The sequence below is a fragment of the Oncorhynchus masou genome, chromosome 12 (assembly GCF_036934945.1).
Source record: "Oncorhynchus masou masou isolate Uvic2021 chromosome 12, UVic_Omas_1.1, whole genome shotgun sequence".
Lineage (NCBI taxonomy): Eukaryota > Metazoa > Chordata > Actinopteri > Salmoniformes > Salmonidae > Oncorhynchus > Oncorhynchus masou.
This window is the reverse complement of record NC_088223.1, coordinates 84,362,614-84,379,227: the sequence shown is the minus strand read 5'-3', so window position 1 is coordinate 84,379,227 and position 16,614 is coordinate 84,362,614. Positions and strand designations below refer to the sequence as shown.

The 16,614-nt window shown below is 40.5% G+C and overlaps 1 protein-coding gene and 1 pseudogene across 1 annotated transcript in view; one reads left to right on the top strand and one right to left on the bottom strand.

Moving 5' to 3' along the window:
* Positions 1 to 4,196, top strand: part of LOC135549412 (serine/threonine-protein kinase 32A-like) — a 60,291-nt gene extending 56,095 nt beyond the window's left edge. The window contains exon 7 of the mRNA XM_064979385.1: positions 4,044 to 4,196. Within this exon, the coding sequence (XP_064835457.1) occupies positions 4,044 to 4,184 (141 nt within the window). The 3' untranslated portion in view covers positions 4,185 to 4,196. The remainder of the gene's footprint in view (positions 1 to 4,043) is intronic.
* An 8,935-nt stretch (positions 4,197 to 13,131) lies between these two features.
* LOC135550962 (dihydropyrimidinase-related protein 3-like) overlaps positions 13,132 to 16,614 on the bottom strand; it is a 66,973-nt pseudogene continuing 63,490 nt past the window's right edge.

The following is a 16,614-nucleotide window of genomic DNA, read 5'->3' as shown; positions in this document are numbered from 1 at the left end:
TCAAAAACTAGGACATTTCTAAGTGATCTCAAACTTTTGAACGGTGGTGTATGTCCTACAGAGATATATAGTCTACTGAGAACAATCATGATATGTCCTACATATATATATATAGTCTACTGAGAACAATCATGATATGTCCTACATATATATATATAGTCTACTGAGAACAATCATGATATGTCCTACATATATATATAGTCTACTGAGAACAATCATGATATGTCCTACACATATATATATATAGTCTACTGAGAACAATCATGATATGTCCTACATATATATATAGTCTACTGAGAACAATCATGATATGTCCTACAGAGATATATAGAGTCTACTGAGAACAATCATGATATGTCTACATATATATATAGTCTACTGAGAACAATCATGATATGTCCTACATATATATATAGTCTACTGAGAACAATCATGATATGTCCTCACATATATATATAGTCTACTGAGAACAATCATGATATGTCCTACAGAGATATATAGAGTCTACTGAGAACAATCATGATATGTCCTACATATATATAGTCTACTGAGAACAATCATGATATGTCCTACATATATATATAGTCTACTGAGAACAATCATGATATGTCCTACATATATATATATAGTCTACTGAGAACAATCATGATATGTCCTACAGAGATATATAGAGTCTACTGAGAACAATCATGATATGTCCTACATATATATATATAGTCTACTGAGAACAATCATGATATGTCCTACATATATATATAGTCTACTGAGAACAATCATGATATGTCCTACATATATATATATGATCTGCACAGAGAACAATCATGATATATCCTACATATATATATATAGTCTACTGAGAACAATCATGATATGTCCTACATATATATATAGTCTACAAGAACAATCATGATATGTCCTACATATATATATATAGTCTACTGAGAACAATCATGATATGTCCTACATGGATATATAGTCTACTGAGAACAATCATGATATGTCCTACATATATATATATATATAGTCTACTGAGAACAATCATGATATGTCTACATATATATATAGTCTACTGAGAACAATCATGATATGTCCTACATGGATATATAGTCTACTGAGAACAATCATGATATGTCCTACATATATATATATAGTCTACTGAGAACAATCATGATATGTCCTACATATATATATATAGTCTACTGAGAACAATCATGATATGTCCTACATATATATATATAGTCTACTGAGAACAATCATGATATGTCCTACATATATATATAGTCTACTGAGAACAATCATGATATGTCCTACATGGATATATAGTCTACTGAGAACAATCATGATATGTCCTACATATATATATATATAGTCTACTGAGAACAATCATGATATGTCCTACATGGATATATAGTCTACTGAGAACAATCATGATATGTCCTACATATATATAGAGTCTACTGAGAACAATCATGATATGTCCTACATATATATATATAGTCTACTGAGAACAATCATGATATGTCCTACATATATATATAGTCTACTGAGAACAATCATGATATGTCCTACATATATATATATAGTCTACTGAGAACAATCATGATATGTCCTACATAGATATATATAGTCTACTGAGAACAATCATGATATGTCCTACATATATATATATAGTCTACTGAGAACAATCATGATATGTCCTACATATATATATATAGTCTACTGAGAACAATCATGATATGTCCTACATATATATATATAGTCTACTGAGAACAATCATGATATGTCCTACATATATATATAGTCTACTGAGAACAATCATGATATGTCCTACATATATATATATAGTCTACTGAGAACAATCATGATATGTCCTACATATATATATATATATAGTCTACTGAGAACAATCATGATATGTCCTACATATATATATATAGTCTACTGAGAACAATCATGATATGTCCTACATGGATATATAGTCTACTGAGAACAATCATGATATGTCCTACATATATATATATAGTCTACTGAGAACAATCATGATATGTCCTACATATATATATATATAGTCTACTGAGAACAATCATGATATGTCCTACATATATATATATAGTCTACTGAGAACAATCATGATATGTCCTACATGGATATATAGTCTACTGAGAACAATCATGATATGTCCTACATATATATATATAGTCTACTGAGAACAATCATGATATGTCCTACATATATATATATAGTCTACTGAGAACAATCATGATATGTCCTGCATAGATACAGTGGGGCAAAAAAAGTATTTAGTCAGCCACCAATTGTGCAAGTTCTCCTGCTTAAAAAGATGAGAGGCCTGTAACTTCTTCTTTAAGAGGCTCCTCTGTCCTCCACTCGTTACCTGTATTAATGGCACCTGTTTGAACTTGTTATCAGTATAAAGACTCCTGTCCACAACCTCAAACAGTCACACTCCAAACTCCACTATGGCCAAGACCAAAGAGCTGTCAAAGGGCACCAGAAACAAAATTGTAGACCTGCACCAGGCTGGGAAGACTGAATCTGCAATAGGTAAGCAGCATGGTTTGAATAAATCAACTGTGGGAGCAATTATTAGGAAATGGAAGACATACAAGACCACTGATAATCTCCCTCGATCTGAGGGATCACGCAAGATCTCACCCCGTGGGGTCAAAATGATCACAAGAACGGTGAGCAAAAATCCCAGAACCACACGGGGGACCTAGTGAATGACCTGCAGAGAGCTGGGACCAAAGTAACAAAGACTACCATCAGTAACACACTACGCCGCCAGGGGCTCAAATCCTGCAGTGCCAGATGTGTCCCCTGCTTAAGCCAGTACATGTCCAGGCCTGTCTGAAGTTTGCTAGAGAGCATTTAGATAATCCAGAAGAAGGTTGGGAGAATGTCATATGGTCAGACTCAACTCGTCGTGCTTGGAGGACAAAGAATGCTGAGTTGCATCAAAGAACACCATACCTACTGTGAAGCATGGGGGTGGAAACATCATGCTTTGGGGCTGTTTTTCTGCAAAGGGACGAGGACGACTGATCCGTGTAAAGGAAAGAATGAATGGTGCCATGTATCGTGAGATTTTGAATGAAAACCTCCTTGTCATCATGACAATGATCCCAAACACACCGCTCGAACGAAGGAGTGGCTTCGTAAGAAGCATTTCAAGGTCCTGGAGTGGCCTAGCCAGTCTCCAGATCTCAACCCCGTAGAAATTCTTTGGAGGGAGTTGAAAGTCTGTGTTGCCCAGCAACAGCCCCAAAACATCACTGCTCTAGAGGAGATCTGCATGGAGGAATGAGCCAAAATACCATCAACAGTGTGTGAAAAACTTGTGAAGACTTACAGAAAACGTTTGACCTCTGTCATTGCCAACAAAGGGTGTATAACAAAGTATTGAAAGTATTAAACTTTTGTTATTGACCAAATACTTTATTTTCCACCATAATTTGCAAATAAATTCATTAAAAATCCTACAATGTGATTTTCTGGATTTTTCCCCCTCATATTGTCTGTCATAGTTGAAGTGTACCTATGATGAAAATTACAGGCGTCTCATCTTTTTAAGTGGGAGAACTTGCAAAATTGGTGGCTGACTAAATACTTTTTTGCCCCACTGTATATAGTCTACTGAGAACAATCATGATATGTCCTACATAGATATATGTGTGTTCTTAAACCTGGTGGCCTACATTAACACCAAAATGTGGCACCTGCTGTCGCCCCCGATTTCTTTAAAAAAATTGTGCAGATTTGATGTCCTCTACTTATGTGTTTCAATGTGGGTTGCCAAAGAACTGTTACATCCTTCTAATAAAATCGGCAGAGCAGTTAGGCCTAAATTAATTGGCTGAAGGCAAAAGTATTGGGCATGACATATTTACAGCAACAGCTGTGATAATGAATCCTGTATGTGTCCCCTACTGCTGAGCAACTCCTTGAATGTATGTAACATGATAGAATTTGATGAAAACCCTTTTAATTTACATATCAACACCAGATAGCAAAACATCTAGCTTTTGTGGGTTTCACCTGATAGGTCAAAGAAGGCTGTAGTGGGAACAGAAGCAACAGGCCTCACCACGGCAGAGAAGAACAAGGCTATTGAAGACGGACAGAACAACAACGTGGACCCAGCAGCCTACATATCAGGATAGTGGACTACGGCTTTAGCCGAAGTCGCTACGTGTATCTGGCCGCAGCTTGTAGATCAACACCCAATCTCCCACTCAGATTGACCTTTAACCCTGACACATTCCCCAACAGCCAGCCACTATACCCAGACTGCTGGAGGTCACATAAACTACTACTTTACAGAGTGAGTGGCACCTGACATAAAGCAGACAGACAGACCCTGGCTCGTTCTTCTTTTCCTAGCCCAGGGATGTGGCCTCTCAGTGGTCACCCCTTCTTACACTCTGCCCTACCCTGACTTGGTCTGACTTTGCCTGATGCACCATGATCCCCTGGAGCTCCCTCCCTCCACCAAGTCAGCCAGGCCCAGAAAATGATTTGCCTGCCAACCCAGCAGGAAGCAGAGATAGACAGGATACAGCCACCATGCCTGCTAAGCTGAGGCTAGGCTCAGGCCAGGAAGAAAATGAAGCCTGATGTTGACAAATAGGATACTATGTTTGCAGTACATGAAAACAGAGAAAGGGGGTGTAAGTTGCCTCACAAAAAATGAATAATAATTAGAGATGAGATATACTGCCTTTGTTTTCAAGACACCAACCACAGATTCCTCTTGGAATACAAAGGGAACCACTGACTTCAGCAGAGACAGAGTTTACTTAATGAGTCTCTGTGATGATGTTAGGCATCACTTGTGCCTCTCAAGCAAACCAAGATGACGGGTACTTGACATGGACATTTGGGATATAAATATTTATAGATAAATAGATATTTATTGTCTGTTCCGCACAGAAAATAGCTTTGCACACGCTTCTCCATTAATCGTAGAGGTCAAAGTGTAGTGTCTGAATTCTCTTCTGTTTAATATAGGGGTGCCGTATAGCTACTACTGTATATGGCACCTGATTGGTTTCCCCATGCAGACAATGATAATCATATATGTAGTCTAATTGAAGTCACCATCCTGTTGTTCAATATGTGCTTGAAAAATAGCTTTGCCAGTCTTTTGACCCTTTCTGCAATACAATTACATATTATCCAAGGCTTTCCCTGTCGCTGGTTACCAGATCTCCTATTGGCACCTTTATAACAACCATTATCGGTACAGATATTCTAATTATTGTAGGTTTTGATAAATGTATGTCATTCAAGGGCCCAATGAAAGCAGAGTTGTAAAATGAGTACTCTTATTTGGTTTTCCATTTGTTGTCACTGTGTGGACTATTACCTGTAAATGTGGTCAAGCAGCGATTATAAAAGTTGTGCCTTAATGTAATACTTTTCTTTGGGACCCCGACCTTATTATTTTATTAAATACACAAAATGAGCAGTTGGGTAACATCTGGGAATTCAAAAGGAAAAGTTCACCAGTGGTTGTTTTTGCTATTGAAAAGTACCACAGTAATAAAGTGCTTTAGGGGTTACCTAACTAACTGCTTGTTTGTTTGTTTTTGTTTGAATAAATAGCCAGATAAGAACTGTGGCCTTGTGTGGATTTAGCAACAGTTGGAGGCATTGTTTAAAAAGACTGAAAAACATCATTGTAAAAGAGAGAAAAAAAAGTTGCATTCATCTCCTCCTGTGCAGACTGCCTTGGGTCATACCACAGCACTTCCCAATCCTATTACCTGGAGCTGTGCCCCTCTATATGGAGTATAGTGGTTATTATGGTGGGTATGGATCTCTATATGGAGTATAGTGGTTATTATGGTGGGTATGGATCTCTATATGGAGTATAGTGGTTATGGTGGGTATGGATCTCTATATGGAGTATAGTGGTTATTATGGTGGGTATGGATCTCTATATGGAGTATAGTGGTTATGGTGGGTATGGATCTCTATATGGAGTATAGTGGTTATGGTGGGTATGGATCTCTATATGGAGTATAGTGGTTATTATGGTGGGTATGGATCTCTATATGTAGTATAGTGGTTATGGTGGGTATGGATCTCTATATGGAGTATAGTGGTTATGGTGGGTGTGTATCTCTATATGGAGTATAGTGGTTATGGTGGGTATGGATCTCTATATGGAGTATAGTGGTTATGGTGGGTATGGATCTCTATATGGAGTATAGTGGTTATGGTGGGTGTGGATCTCTATATGTAGTATAGTGGTTATGGTGGGTATGGATCTCTATATGGAGTATAGTGGTTATTATGGTGGGTATGGATCTCTATATGGAGTATAGTGGTTATGGTGGGTATGGATCTCTATATGGAGCAATTTGTAAGTCGCTCTGGATAAGAGCGTCTGCTAAATGACTTAAATGTAAATGTAAATGAGTATAGTGGTTATGGTGGGTATGGATCTCTATATGGAGTATAGTGGTTATGGTGGGTATGGATCTCTATATGGAGTATAGTGGTTATGGTGGGTATGGATCTCTATATGGAGTATAGTGGTTATGGTGGGTATGGATCTCTATATGTAGTATAGTGGTTATGGTGGGTATGGATCTCTATATGGAGTATAGTGGTTATTATGGTGGGTATGGATCTCTATATGGAGTATAGTGGTTATGGTGGGTATGGATCTCTATATGGAGTATAGTGGTTATGGTGGGTGTGTATCTCTATATGGAGTATAGTGGTTATTATGGTGGGTATGGATCTCTATATGTAGTATAGTGGTTATGGTGGGTATGGATCTCTATATGGAGTATAGTGGTTATGGTGGGTATGGATCTCTATATGTAGTATAGTGGTTATGGTGGGTATGGATCTCTATATGGAGTATAGTGGTTATGGTGGGTGTGTATCTCTATATGTAGTATAGTGGTTATGGTGGGTATGGATCTCTATATGGAGTATAGTGGTTATGGTGGGTATGGATCTCTATATGTAGTATAGTGGTTATGGTGGGTATGGATCTCTATATGGAGTATAGTGGTTATGGTGGGTATGGATCTCTATATGGAGTATAGTGGTTATGGTGGGTATGGATCTCTATATGGAGTATAGTGGTTATGGTGGGTATGGATCTCTATATGGAGTATAGTGGTTATGGTGGGTATGGATCTCTATATGGAGTATAGTGGTTATGGTGGGTATGGATCTCTATATGGAGTATAGTGGTTATGGTGGGTATGGATCTCTATATGGAGTATAGTGGTTATGGTGGGTATGGATCTCTATATGTAGTATAGTGGTTATGGTGGGTATGGATCTCTATATGGAGTATAGTGGTTATGGTGGTATGGATCTCTATATGGAGTATAGTGGTTATGGTGGGTATGGATCTCTATATGGAGTATAGTGGTTATGGTGGGTGTGTATCTCTATATGTAGTATAGTGGTTATGGTGGGTATGGATCTCTATATGGAGTATAGTGGTTATGGTGGGTGTGTATCTCTATATGTAGTATAGTGGTTATGGTGGGTCTGTACCTCTATATGGAGTATAGTTGTCATGGTGGGTATAAATCCTGTAGTTGTAGAGCTGTCTGGCTCTTCCTAGAGGGAAGTCAAGAGCATACCAATCACACTACTGACTGAGTGGGAATCATCATCTCCTGGAGCACATAGAGAGAGGATGAGAGAGAAAAGGAGGGGTATTGAGAGAGATATGGGGGAGAGAGAGTGGAGAATAGAGAAAAGAGAAAGGAGAAAGGAGAGAGGTGTTGAGAGAAAGAGGAAGAGAGTTGTGTACATAAGCTGTGAAAACGAGGTGATGAGTTTGCCAGAGAAATAGCTCAGAGGGTTATTAACCCTCAACTACACTAGACCTGTCATTGAGTGTTAAACACTAGACCTGTCATTGAGGGTTAAACACTAGACCTGTCATTGAGGGTTAAACACTAGACCTGTAGTTGAGGGTTAAACACTAGACCTGTAGTTGAGGGTTAAACACTAGACCTGTAGTTGAGGGTTAAACACTAGACCTGTAGTTAAGTGTTAAACACTAGACCTGTCATTGAGGGTTAAACACTAGACCTGTCATTGAGGGTTAACCACTAGACCTGTAGTTGAGGGTTAAACACTAGACCTGTAGTTGAGGGTTAAACACTAGACCTGTCATTGAGGGTTAAACACTAAACCTGTAGTTGAGGGTTAAAAGCTAGAATTAATGATGGCAGGTAGATAAACAAATGCATTTATGATTGGTTCCATCTCTATGCTTGGTGTGTGATCAATTTTCTATTATGTACTACAATGACACACTGCCACCTGGTGTTTGTGAGTAGTGTACTTAAACACATTTTACCTTGGCACCAAGGGCAGTTTATTTATTCCTGCCAACAGTAGACTGAGAAAACAGGATTTAGTTGTACTGAGATGTCAAAGACGTGAAATGAAATATGGTGTTTACAAAAATCCTTTGACCTTTAATTTATTTATGTCTATGCTAATCCAGTAATCTATTTCAAATAAAGATGAGGATAAGAAAATGTGGTCACGACTCATTGTGTGTACAATGGTAGTATTTGTGCCATGCCGAGGATTGGATGAGTCCGTGTTATTGACGTGTCACTGATATGTTGGAACTGAGGTAAGCACTACTGAGAATATACTGTTTTTAAAGTATTGGTTTTGCCCTTTATGCCTGAATTGGCACAGGGTAACCACAGAACACCCACAATAAAATGATCTAGAGAGAGAGAGAGAGAGAGAGCGCTGTGTTCTCTCTGTCTCTCTAGAACACTCTTATGTTGTGTGTAAATCCCTCAGTAGCCTTAACAGCTAGCTATCTGGATGAGTGACAGGGCTCGAACACATTAAGGACCTTATCACTGTGAGCCAAAAGGACAAACTGATGAAAACAGTGATAAATCAGACCCATACACAGCACTGGGTGGGACAGAGACACACTGGAGAACGGCACCAAAGAGAATAGGCTAAGTATAGCACCCCCAGACTACCCATACAATCAAGTGTAGTCCCGTGGAAACAGGAAGCACAGTTTAGGCTTGATTTGTTTGTCTGATGTGTTTTTATGAGAGGGCTTGGGTGCACTTCCTCCTCCAGATTTGGCTCCAGTATTTGTTGTTACAGATATAAGATCTTAATTTGATTACCATGTTGCAGGAGAACTTTCCGCAATGCAGGAAATGTTAAACTTGTAGTGTATTTCATGTTTAAAAAGGCATCTGAAGTTTGTAATTTCCACTTTGACATTTCAGACTGGATTTTCCCTTACGAAGAATCAACCCCTACAAAAATGTCCATGAATTATAATCCACATAATAATTGAAATATCCCATTGCTGCAGGATTATTTTCCTGTTGTAGCAAACTGACTCATATTAAGATCTTACATCTGTACAAAGAATGGTGAGCTCAACAAGTAATTTTGGGGGAAACTATTTTAGCCACTGTTTCCTTAGTGAATAGCACTGTATGCTTCAAAGCTGTGCATGCGCTGAGGTTTTGTCTTAGGGATCTTTCAGGCCTTTATGTAGCCTGTGCTGAGTTTATCATACTGCTATGCACCTCTCATTATTTCTGAGCTCCTACACCCCTTAGAAAAACAGAGGGTATGTTCAGAGCTGCTTAGGTCATTGTGCACTACAGGCAAAGTCGTGCTGCCTGTATCTGATTATTAACTCTCCTATACTGAAGGACAAACAGGTATTGTAATCTAGACGGGTTTTGGTTCTACCTCGGCCCTGATACTAAAAGCTGTAGTATCAGTTGTTGATCTTGCCAGATATGAAGTCAAAGCTATAGTCCTCAGTCGCAAACCCAGATATCATTATGTGACATCTCTCTTTCGCTCTCCCACCTTCAATCGTGTTCCTCAGCAGATGAAGGAGGAGACATTACCTGTTAATACAGCAAGTTACACGCTTCATGTGGTTTTCCCATTCACTGCAACTCTGACTGTGGCCAACTTCTCCCCAGATCCCCTTCAAGACAAACACCCATCACTCTTCCATGGTGGGCTCTGAGCTCTGAACTGATCCATCACTCCTCCATGGTGGGCTCTGAGCTCTGAACTGATCCCTCACTCTTCTATGGTGGGCTCTGAGCTCTGAACTGATCCATCACATTTACATTACATTTAAGTCATTTAGCAGACGCTCTTATCCAGAGCGACTTACAAATTGGTGAATTCACCTTCTGACATCACTCCTCCATGGTGGGCTCTGAGCTCTGAACTGATCAATCACTCCTCCATGGTGGGCTCTGAGCTCTGAACTGATCAATCACTCCTCCATGGTTGGCTCTGAGCTCTGAACTGATCCATCACTCCTCCATGGTGGGCTCTGAGCTCTGAACTGATCCATCACTCTTCCATGGTGGGCTCTGAGCTCTGAACTGATCCATCACTCCTCCATGGTGGGCTCTGAGCTCTGAACTGATCAATCACTCCTCCATGGTGGGCTCTGAGCTCTGAACTGATCCATCACTCCTCCATGGTGGGCTCTGAGCTCTGAACTGATCAATCACTCCTCCATGGTGGGCTCTGAGCTCTGAACTGATCCATCACTCCTCCATGGTGGGCTCTGAGCTCTGAACTGATCAATCACTCCTCCATGGTGGGCTCTGAGCTCTGAACTGATCAATCACTCCTCCATGGTGGGCTCTGAACTGATCCATCACTTTCCAACATTCACAGGGTAATCTGGGTGTTTCCTTGAATGAGATACACTGAGTATACAAAACATTAGGAACATCTTACTATTATTGATCTGCACCCCTTTTTGCCCTCAGAACAGCCTCAATTGGTTGGGCCATGTACTCTACAAGGTGTCAAAAGCACTCCACACAGATACTGGCCCATGTTGACTTCAATGCTTCAATGCCAAGTTGGCTGGATTTCCTTTGGATGGTGGACCGTTCCTGACACACAGAAGAAACTGTTGAGCGTGAAAAACCCAGCAGCATTGCAGTTCTTGACACACTCAAACCAGTGCACCTGGCACCTAATAACATAGGCACTTTTTTTATGGAACCATTATTTAACTAGGCAAGTCAGTTAAGAACAAATTCTTATTTACAATGACAGCCTACCCTGCCCAAACCCAGATGACACTAGGCCAATTGTGCACCGACCTATGGAACTCCCAATTACAGCTGGATGTGATACAGCCTGGAATCAAACCAGTGACTGTAGAGACACCTCCTGCACTGAGATGCAGTGCCTTAGACCGCTGTGATACAGCCTGGAATCGAACGAGGGACTGTAGGGATGCCTTTTGCACTAAGATGCAGTGCCTTAGACCGCTATGCCACTCGGGAGCCCACTTAAATATTTTGTCTTGCCCATTCACCCTCTGAATGGCACACATACAGTTGAAGTTGGAAGTTTACATACACCTTAGCCAAATACATTTAAACTCAGTTTTTCACAGTTCCTGCCATTTAATCCTAGTAAAAATTCCCTGTCTTAGGTCAGTTAGGAGCACCACTTTGATTTAAGAATGTGAAATGTCAGAATAATAGCAGAAAGAGTGATTTATTTCAGATTTTATTTCTTTCATCACATTCCCAGTGGGTCAGAAGTTTACATACACTCAATTAGTATTTGGTGGCATTGCATTTAAATTGTTTAACTTGGGTCAAACGTTTCAGGTAGCCTTCCACAAGCTTCCCACAATAAGTTGGGTGAATTTTGGCCCATTCCTCCTGACAGAACTTGTGTAAATGAATCAGGTTTGTAGGCTTCCTTGCTCTCACACGGTTTTCAGTTCTGCCGACACATTTTCTATGGGATTGAGGTCAGGGCTTTATGATGGCCACACCAATACCTTGACGTTGTCCTTAAGCCATTTTGCCACAACTTTGGAAGCATGCTTGGGGTCATTGTCCATTTGGAAGACCCATTTGTGAACAAGCTTTAACTTCCTGACTGATGTCTTGAGATGTTGCTTCAATATATCCACATCATTTTCCTTCCTCATGATGCTATCTATTTTGTGCAGTGCACCAGTCCCTCCTGCAGCAAATCACCCCCACAACATGATGCTGCCACCCCGTGCTTCACGGTTGGGATGGTGTTCTTCAGCTTGCAAGCCTCCCCTTTTTCTTCCAAACATAACAATAGTCGTTATGGCCAAACAGTTCTATTTTTGTTTCATCAGACCAGAACAATTTTTTCCAAAAAGTACAATCTTTGTCCCCATGTGCCGAGTTTGTTACCAAGAAATTTGTGGAGTGGTTAAAAAACACGTTTTAATGACTTCAACCTAAGTGTATGTAAACTTCCGACTGTATACAATTCATGTCTCAAGGCTAACAAATCCTTATTTAACCTCCTCTTCACATACACTGATTGAAGTGGAAGTGACATCAATAAGGGATCATAGTTTTCACCTGGATTCACCTGGTCAGTCTATGTCATGGAAAGAGAAGGTGTTCCTAATGTTTTGTACGCTCAGTGTATGCTCGTCATAGAGCCTAGAGCATAGAGCCTAGTTAAAGTCAAGCTGGAAGATCACCTACAATAAGAATAACAGTCATCTTAATGGGATTTCTCCTCAAAGGATCTCTTTCAAGCTCATCTGTTGTAAATGGGCATATAAAATAACTGGTCACTGACAGCTACATTAGCCTTGGGAGGGTTTATATAAGTTCTTATTGTGAACTGGCTCTGTTTGGACTCCATCTCCCACTCCAGACTGAGATGGTGTTTTAATAGCGGAAATCTTCTCAGCCTGTTATAATTACACCCATCAAAAGTGATTTCATGAGATTTTAACTGGCTATAAAACATAATTATAACAGAGAGGTGACGAGGATACTGCCAGGCTTAACAATGGGTCTGAAAATGGGAAATTCCCATAGCGGTATCAAGCTAAAATGATGCAGATAGATTAGAATTGCTGTTATATTACATCCTCTATCTAATAAATGGTAAGGACCACTAACTGTCATTCTATACATCACATTTCTATGAGAGATGTTTTTAACAAGGTCCTTTGGCAAGAATGTGATTCCTCCTGGACCGGTCATGTTCAGAGTACATTAAAAGGTATATTTTACATATACTATACTGTATATTGAGAAATCAAACAGAGACAACCAGTCAGTTGCAACTCATGTTTATTCAGGAACAGTTCATACCACCACATCACACCTCAATGTTGTTTTGACCTGCCTTCTCTGGGTTGATACAACAGTAAAAAAAAGACATAAAAACTATAAAAAAGATCAAGTCAAACTAACATAAATATAATCACCACTTGGATTGCTTGAAATTCCACATCATCACTCAATAAAAAACAACGACTTCCTCACGACCTCTTCCTCAGCTGATTGGGAGAGCAAAAATAAAGCTCTCCTCATCCTCCTCCTAGCCTCATTCTAAAAACATACAATCCCCTGCCATGTCTGGGGCAGGTAGACAGACCAGAAGCATAGAAAATGACTCTGAAAGAGAGTGAGCCAGGGTTACGCCGGTCTGTCCTCCCCTTGGTGTTAGTTAGTTAGTTAGTTACCAAACCAAGTACTGTCAGTAAGCTAAAGTGTACAGCATTGTGGGGACTCTCTCGGAGTGTTGCGATTTAAACCAGCACAACATTATCTTTCAATGTTATGTTGTTGAATGCAAGGAATGATGGTCTGTTGCTTCAAAACGAGAGCCACATTGTCAGGAAATAGAAATAAAGCCAGAGGTAAATTACTGTGGTTTTAAAGGTTTGTTACTTTTATCATAAACATTTTTTTTTATGTATTATTGTTCACAAAGCTCATAATTACAATTTCACGACCCAGGCCATGGAAGTTAAGCTTGGTTTTACTTCTTGTGCAAGGGTTACATGTTTTTAACCATCCAGATGACTTGCTAAAAGGTATGAATAGGAACAGGCATTAAGCTTGAAGCAAATGCAAAGGACGGTTTCTCACAATGTAATCTACAGCCAGGATGGAGTGGAGCGGAGCGCAGGGGGAAATTGAACATGACAAGCATTTCTACCTTTTAATATGCTGTTGCATGTTTGCAAAATAATATTGTAATACCAGATAAGTTTTTATCTTCAAGAAAAATAAGAAACAAGACAATCTCTAATGACTATCACTCCTGGTTCAACAACCCAGGGAGGCAGCGAACAACATCATTCACAAAGCTACGTTACATCAATCATACGTACTCACAGTGCCACCTATCAGTTATGGACGTTACTGCATGTTATCATTACATTGCTCGGGAACTAAATCAGCAGACTAGTACTCAAAAAGGGTGAAAGCCAAACGTGATGGAAGAAAAAGGCCATATTACTTTTCCTAGGTAACAAGCATCAGAACACTGTGGAAATCGGTATCATGAGGTTTATTTAACTATATTATGGATTCAGAACATTGCCTAAAATGTCAATACACAGTTGACACAATTACTAACGTAGACAACGAGGGACAGTAATACAAATTGATCACCTATATTCTGGTTATGAACGTACTCCTGTTATTCCAGAGCTTACAAACCCAATCTTTTGGTAAACAAATGTACTTTAAATTTATATTTTGTTCTAGTGACTGACCTGCAATTGCCTAGGAGGAGTAGTACTGAGCTTTTAGAAGCTTAAGCAGGTAGCATTGTGGCTGGTAAGGCATGAGGATTCAGTGTTTTACTCAACTTAACTTGTTTTAACTAATCATGTCTCCGTCGTCTCCCAATGGCTGTTGTCATCTTCTGACTGGTATCTCTCCTGGTTAAACCTCTTAGCTGAGGGATGTGATGTTGGAGCGACCACCAGGGGGAACTACGATGCGGCGTCCGGCTGGCCGGATGGGGACATCCTCTGTGGTGGGGGGACCTAACAGACAAACAGGATTAGAGTACTGTCTCTTTAAGCACCAGGATATCCTCTGTGGTGGGGGGACCTAACAGACAAACAGGATTAGAGTACTGTCTCTTTAAGCACCAGGATATCCTCTGTGGTGGGGGACCTAACAGACAAACAGGATTAGAGTACTGTCTCTTTAAGCACCAGGATATCCTCTGTGGTGGGGGACCTAACAGACAAACAGGATTAGAGTACTGTCTCTTTAAGCACCAGGATATCCTCTGTGGTGGGGGGACCTAACAGACAAACAGGATTAGAGTACTGTCTCTTTAAGCACCAGGATATCCTCTGTGGTGGGGGACCTAACAGACAAACAGGATTAGAGTACTGTCTCTTTAAGCACCAGGATATCCTCTGTGGTGGGGGGACCTAACAGACAAACAGGATTAGAGTACTGTCTCTTTAAGCACCAGGATATCCTCTGTGGTGGGGGGACCTAACAGACAAACAGGATTAGAGTACTGTCTCTTTAAGCACCAGGATATCCTCTGTGGTGGGGGGACCTAACAGACAAACAGGATTAGAGTACTGTCTCTTTAAGCACCAGGATATCCTCTGTGGTGGGGGGCCTAACAGACAAACAGGATTAGAGTACTGTCTCTTTAAGCACCAGGATATCCTCTGTGGTGGGGGGACCTAACAGACAAACAGGATTAGAGTACTGTCTCTTTAAGCACCAGGATATCCTCTGTGGTGGGGGACCTAACAGACAAACAGGATTAGAGTACTGTCTCTTTAAGCACCAGGATATCCTCTGTGGTGGGGAGACCTAACAGACAAACAGGATTAGAGTACTGTCTCTTTAAGCACCAGGATATCCTCTGTGGTGGGGGGCCTAACAGACAAACAGGATTAGAGTACTGTCTCTTTAAGCACCAGGATATCCTCTGTGGTGGGGGGACCTAACAGACAAACAGGATTAGAGTACTGTCTCTTTAAGCACCAGGATATCCTCTGTGGTGGGGGGACCTAACAGACAAACAGGATTAGAGTACTGTCTCTTTCAGGATATCCTCTGTGGTGGGGGGCCTAACAGACAAACAGGATTAGAGTACTGTCTCTTTAAGCACCAGGATATCCTCTGTGGTGGGGGGACCTAACAGACAAACAGGATTAGAGTACTGTCTCTTTAAGCACCAGGATATCCTCTGTGGTGGGGGACCTAACAGAAACAGGATTAGAGTACTGTCTCTTTAAGCACCAGGATATCCTCTGTGGTGGGGGGACCTAACAGACAAACAGGATTAGAGTACTGTCTCTTTAAGCACCAGGATATCCTCTGTGGTGGGGGACCTAACAGACAAACAGGATTAGAGTACTGTCTCTTTAAGCACCAGGATATCCTCTGTGGTGGGGGGATTTAACAGACAAACAGGATTAGAGTACTGTCTCTTTAAGCACCAGGATATCCTCTGTGGTGGGGGGACCTAACAGAAACAGGATTAGAGCTATGTCTTGTTAGGCTTCCCATTAACAAAGCCAGCTCCAGCCAGTTTCCTCCACTAGCGACTATCGTTCATCACACGACAAACCAACCAGGCGACCTGACCTTGGCCCTGGTTGGACACCTCTAGACTAAAAGCCAATGGTATTGGGATTTGCCCTGGATTAAATTGACATATTGGACAAGGAGAGATTTATGTCTACTGTCCTAAATCTTAAACCCACTCCAGGCCAGGGTCTAGTGTTTTATACTGTAGAATTCACCGTCTCTCTATGACTAA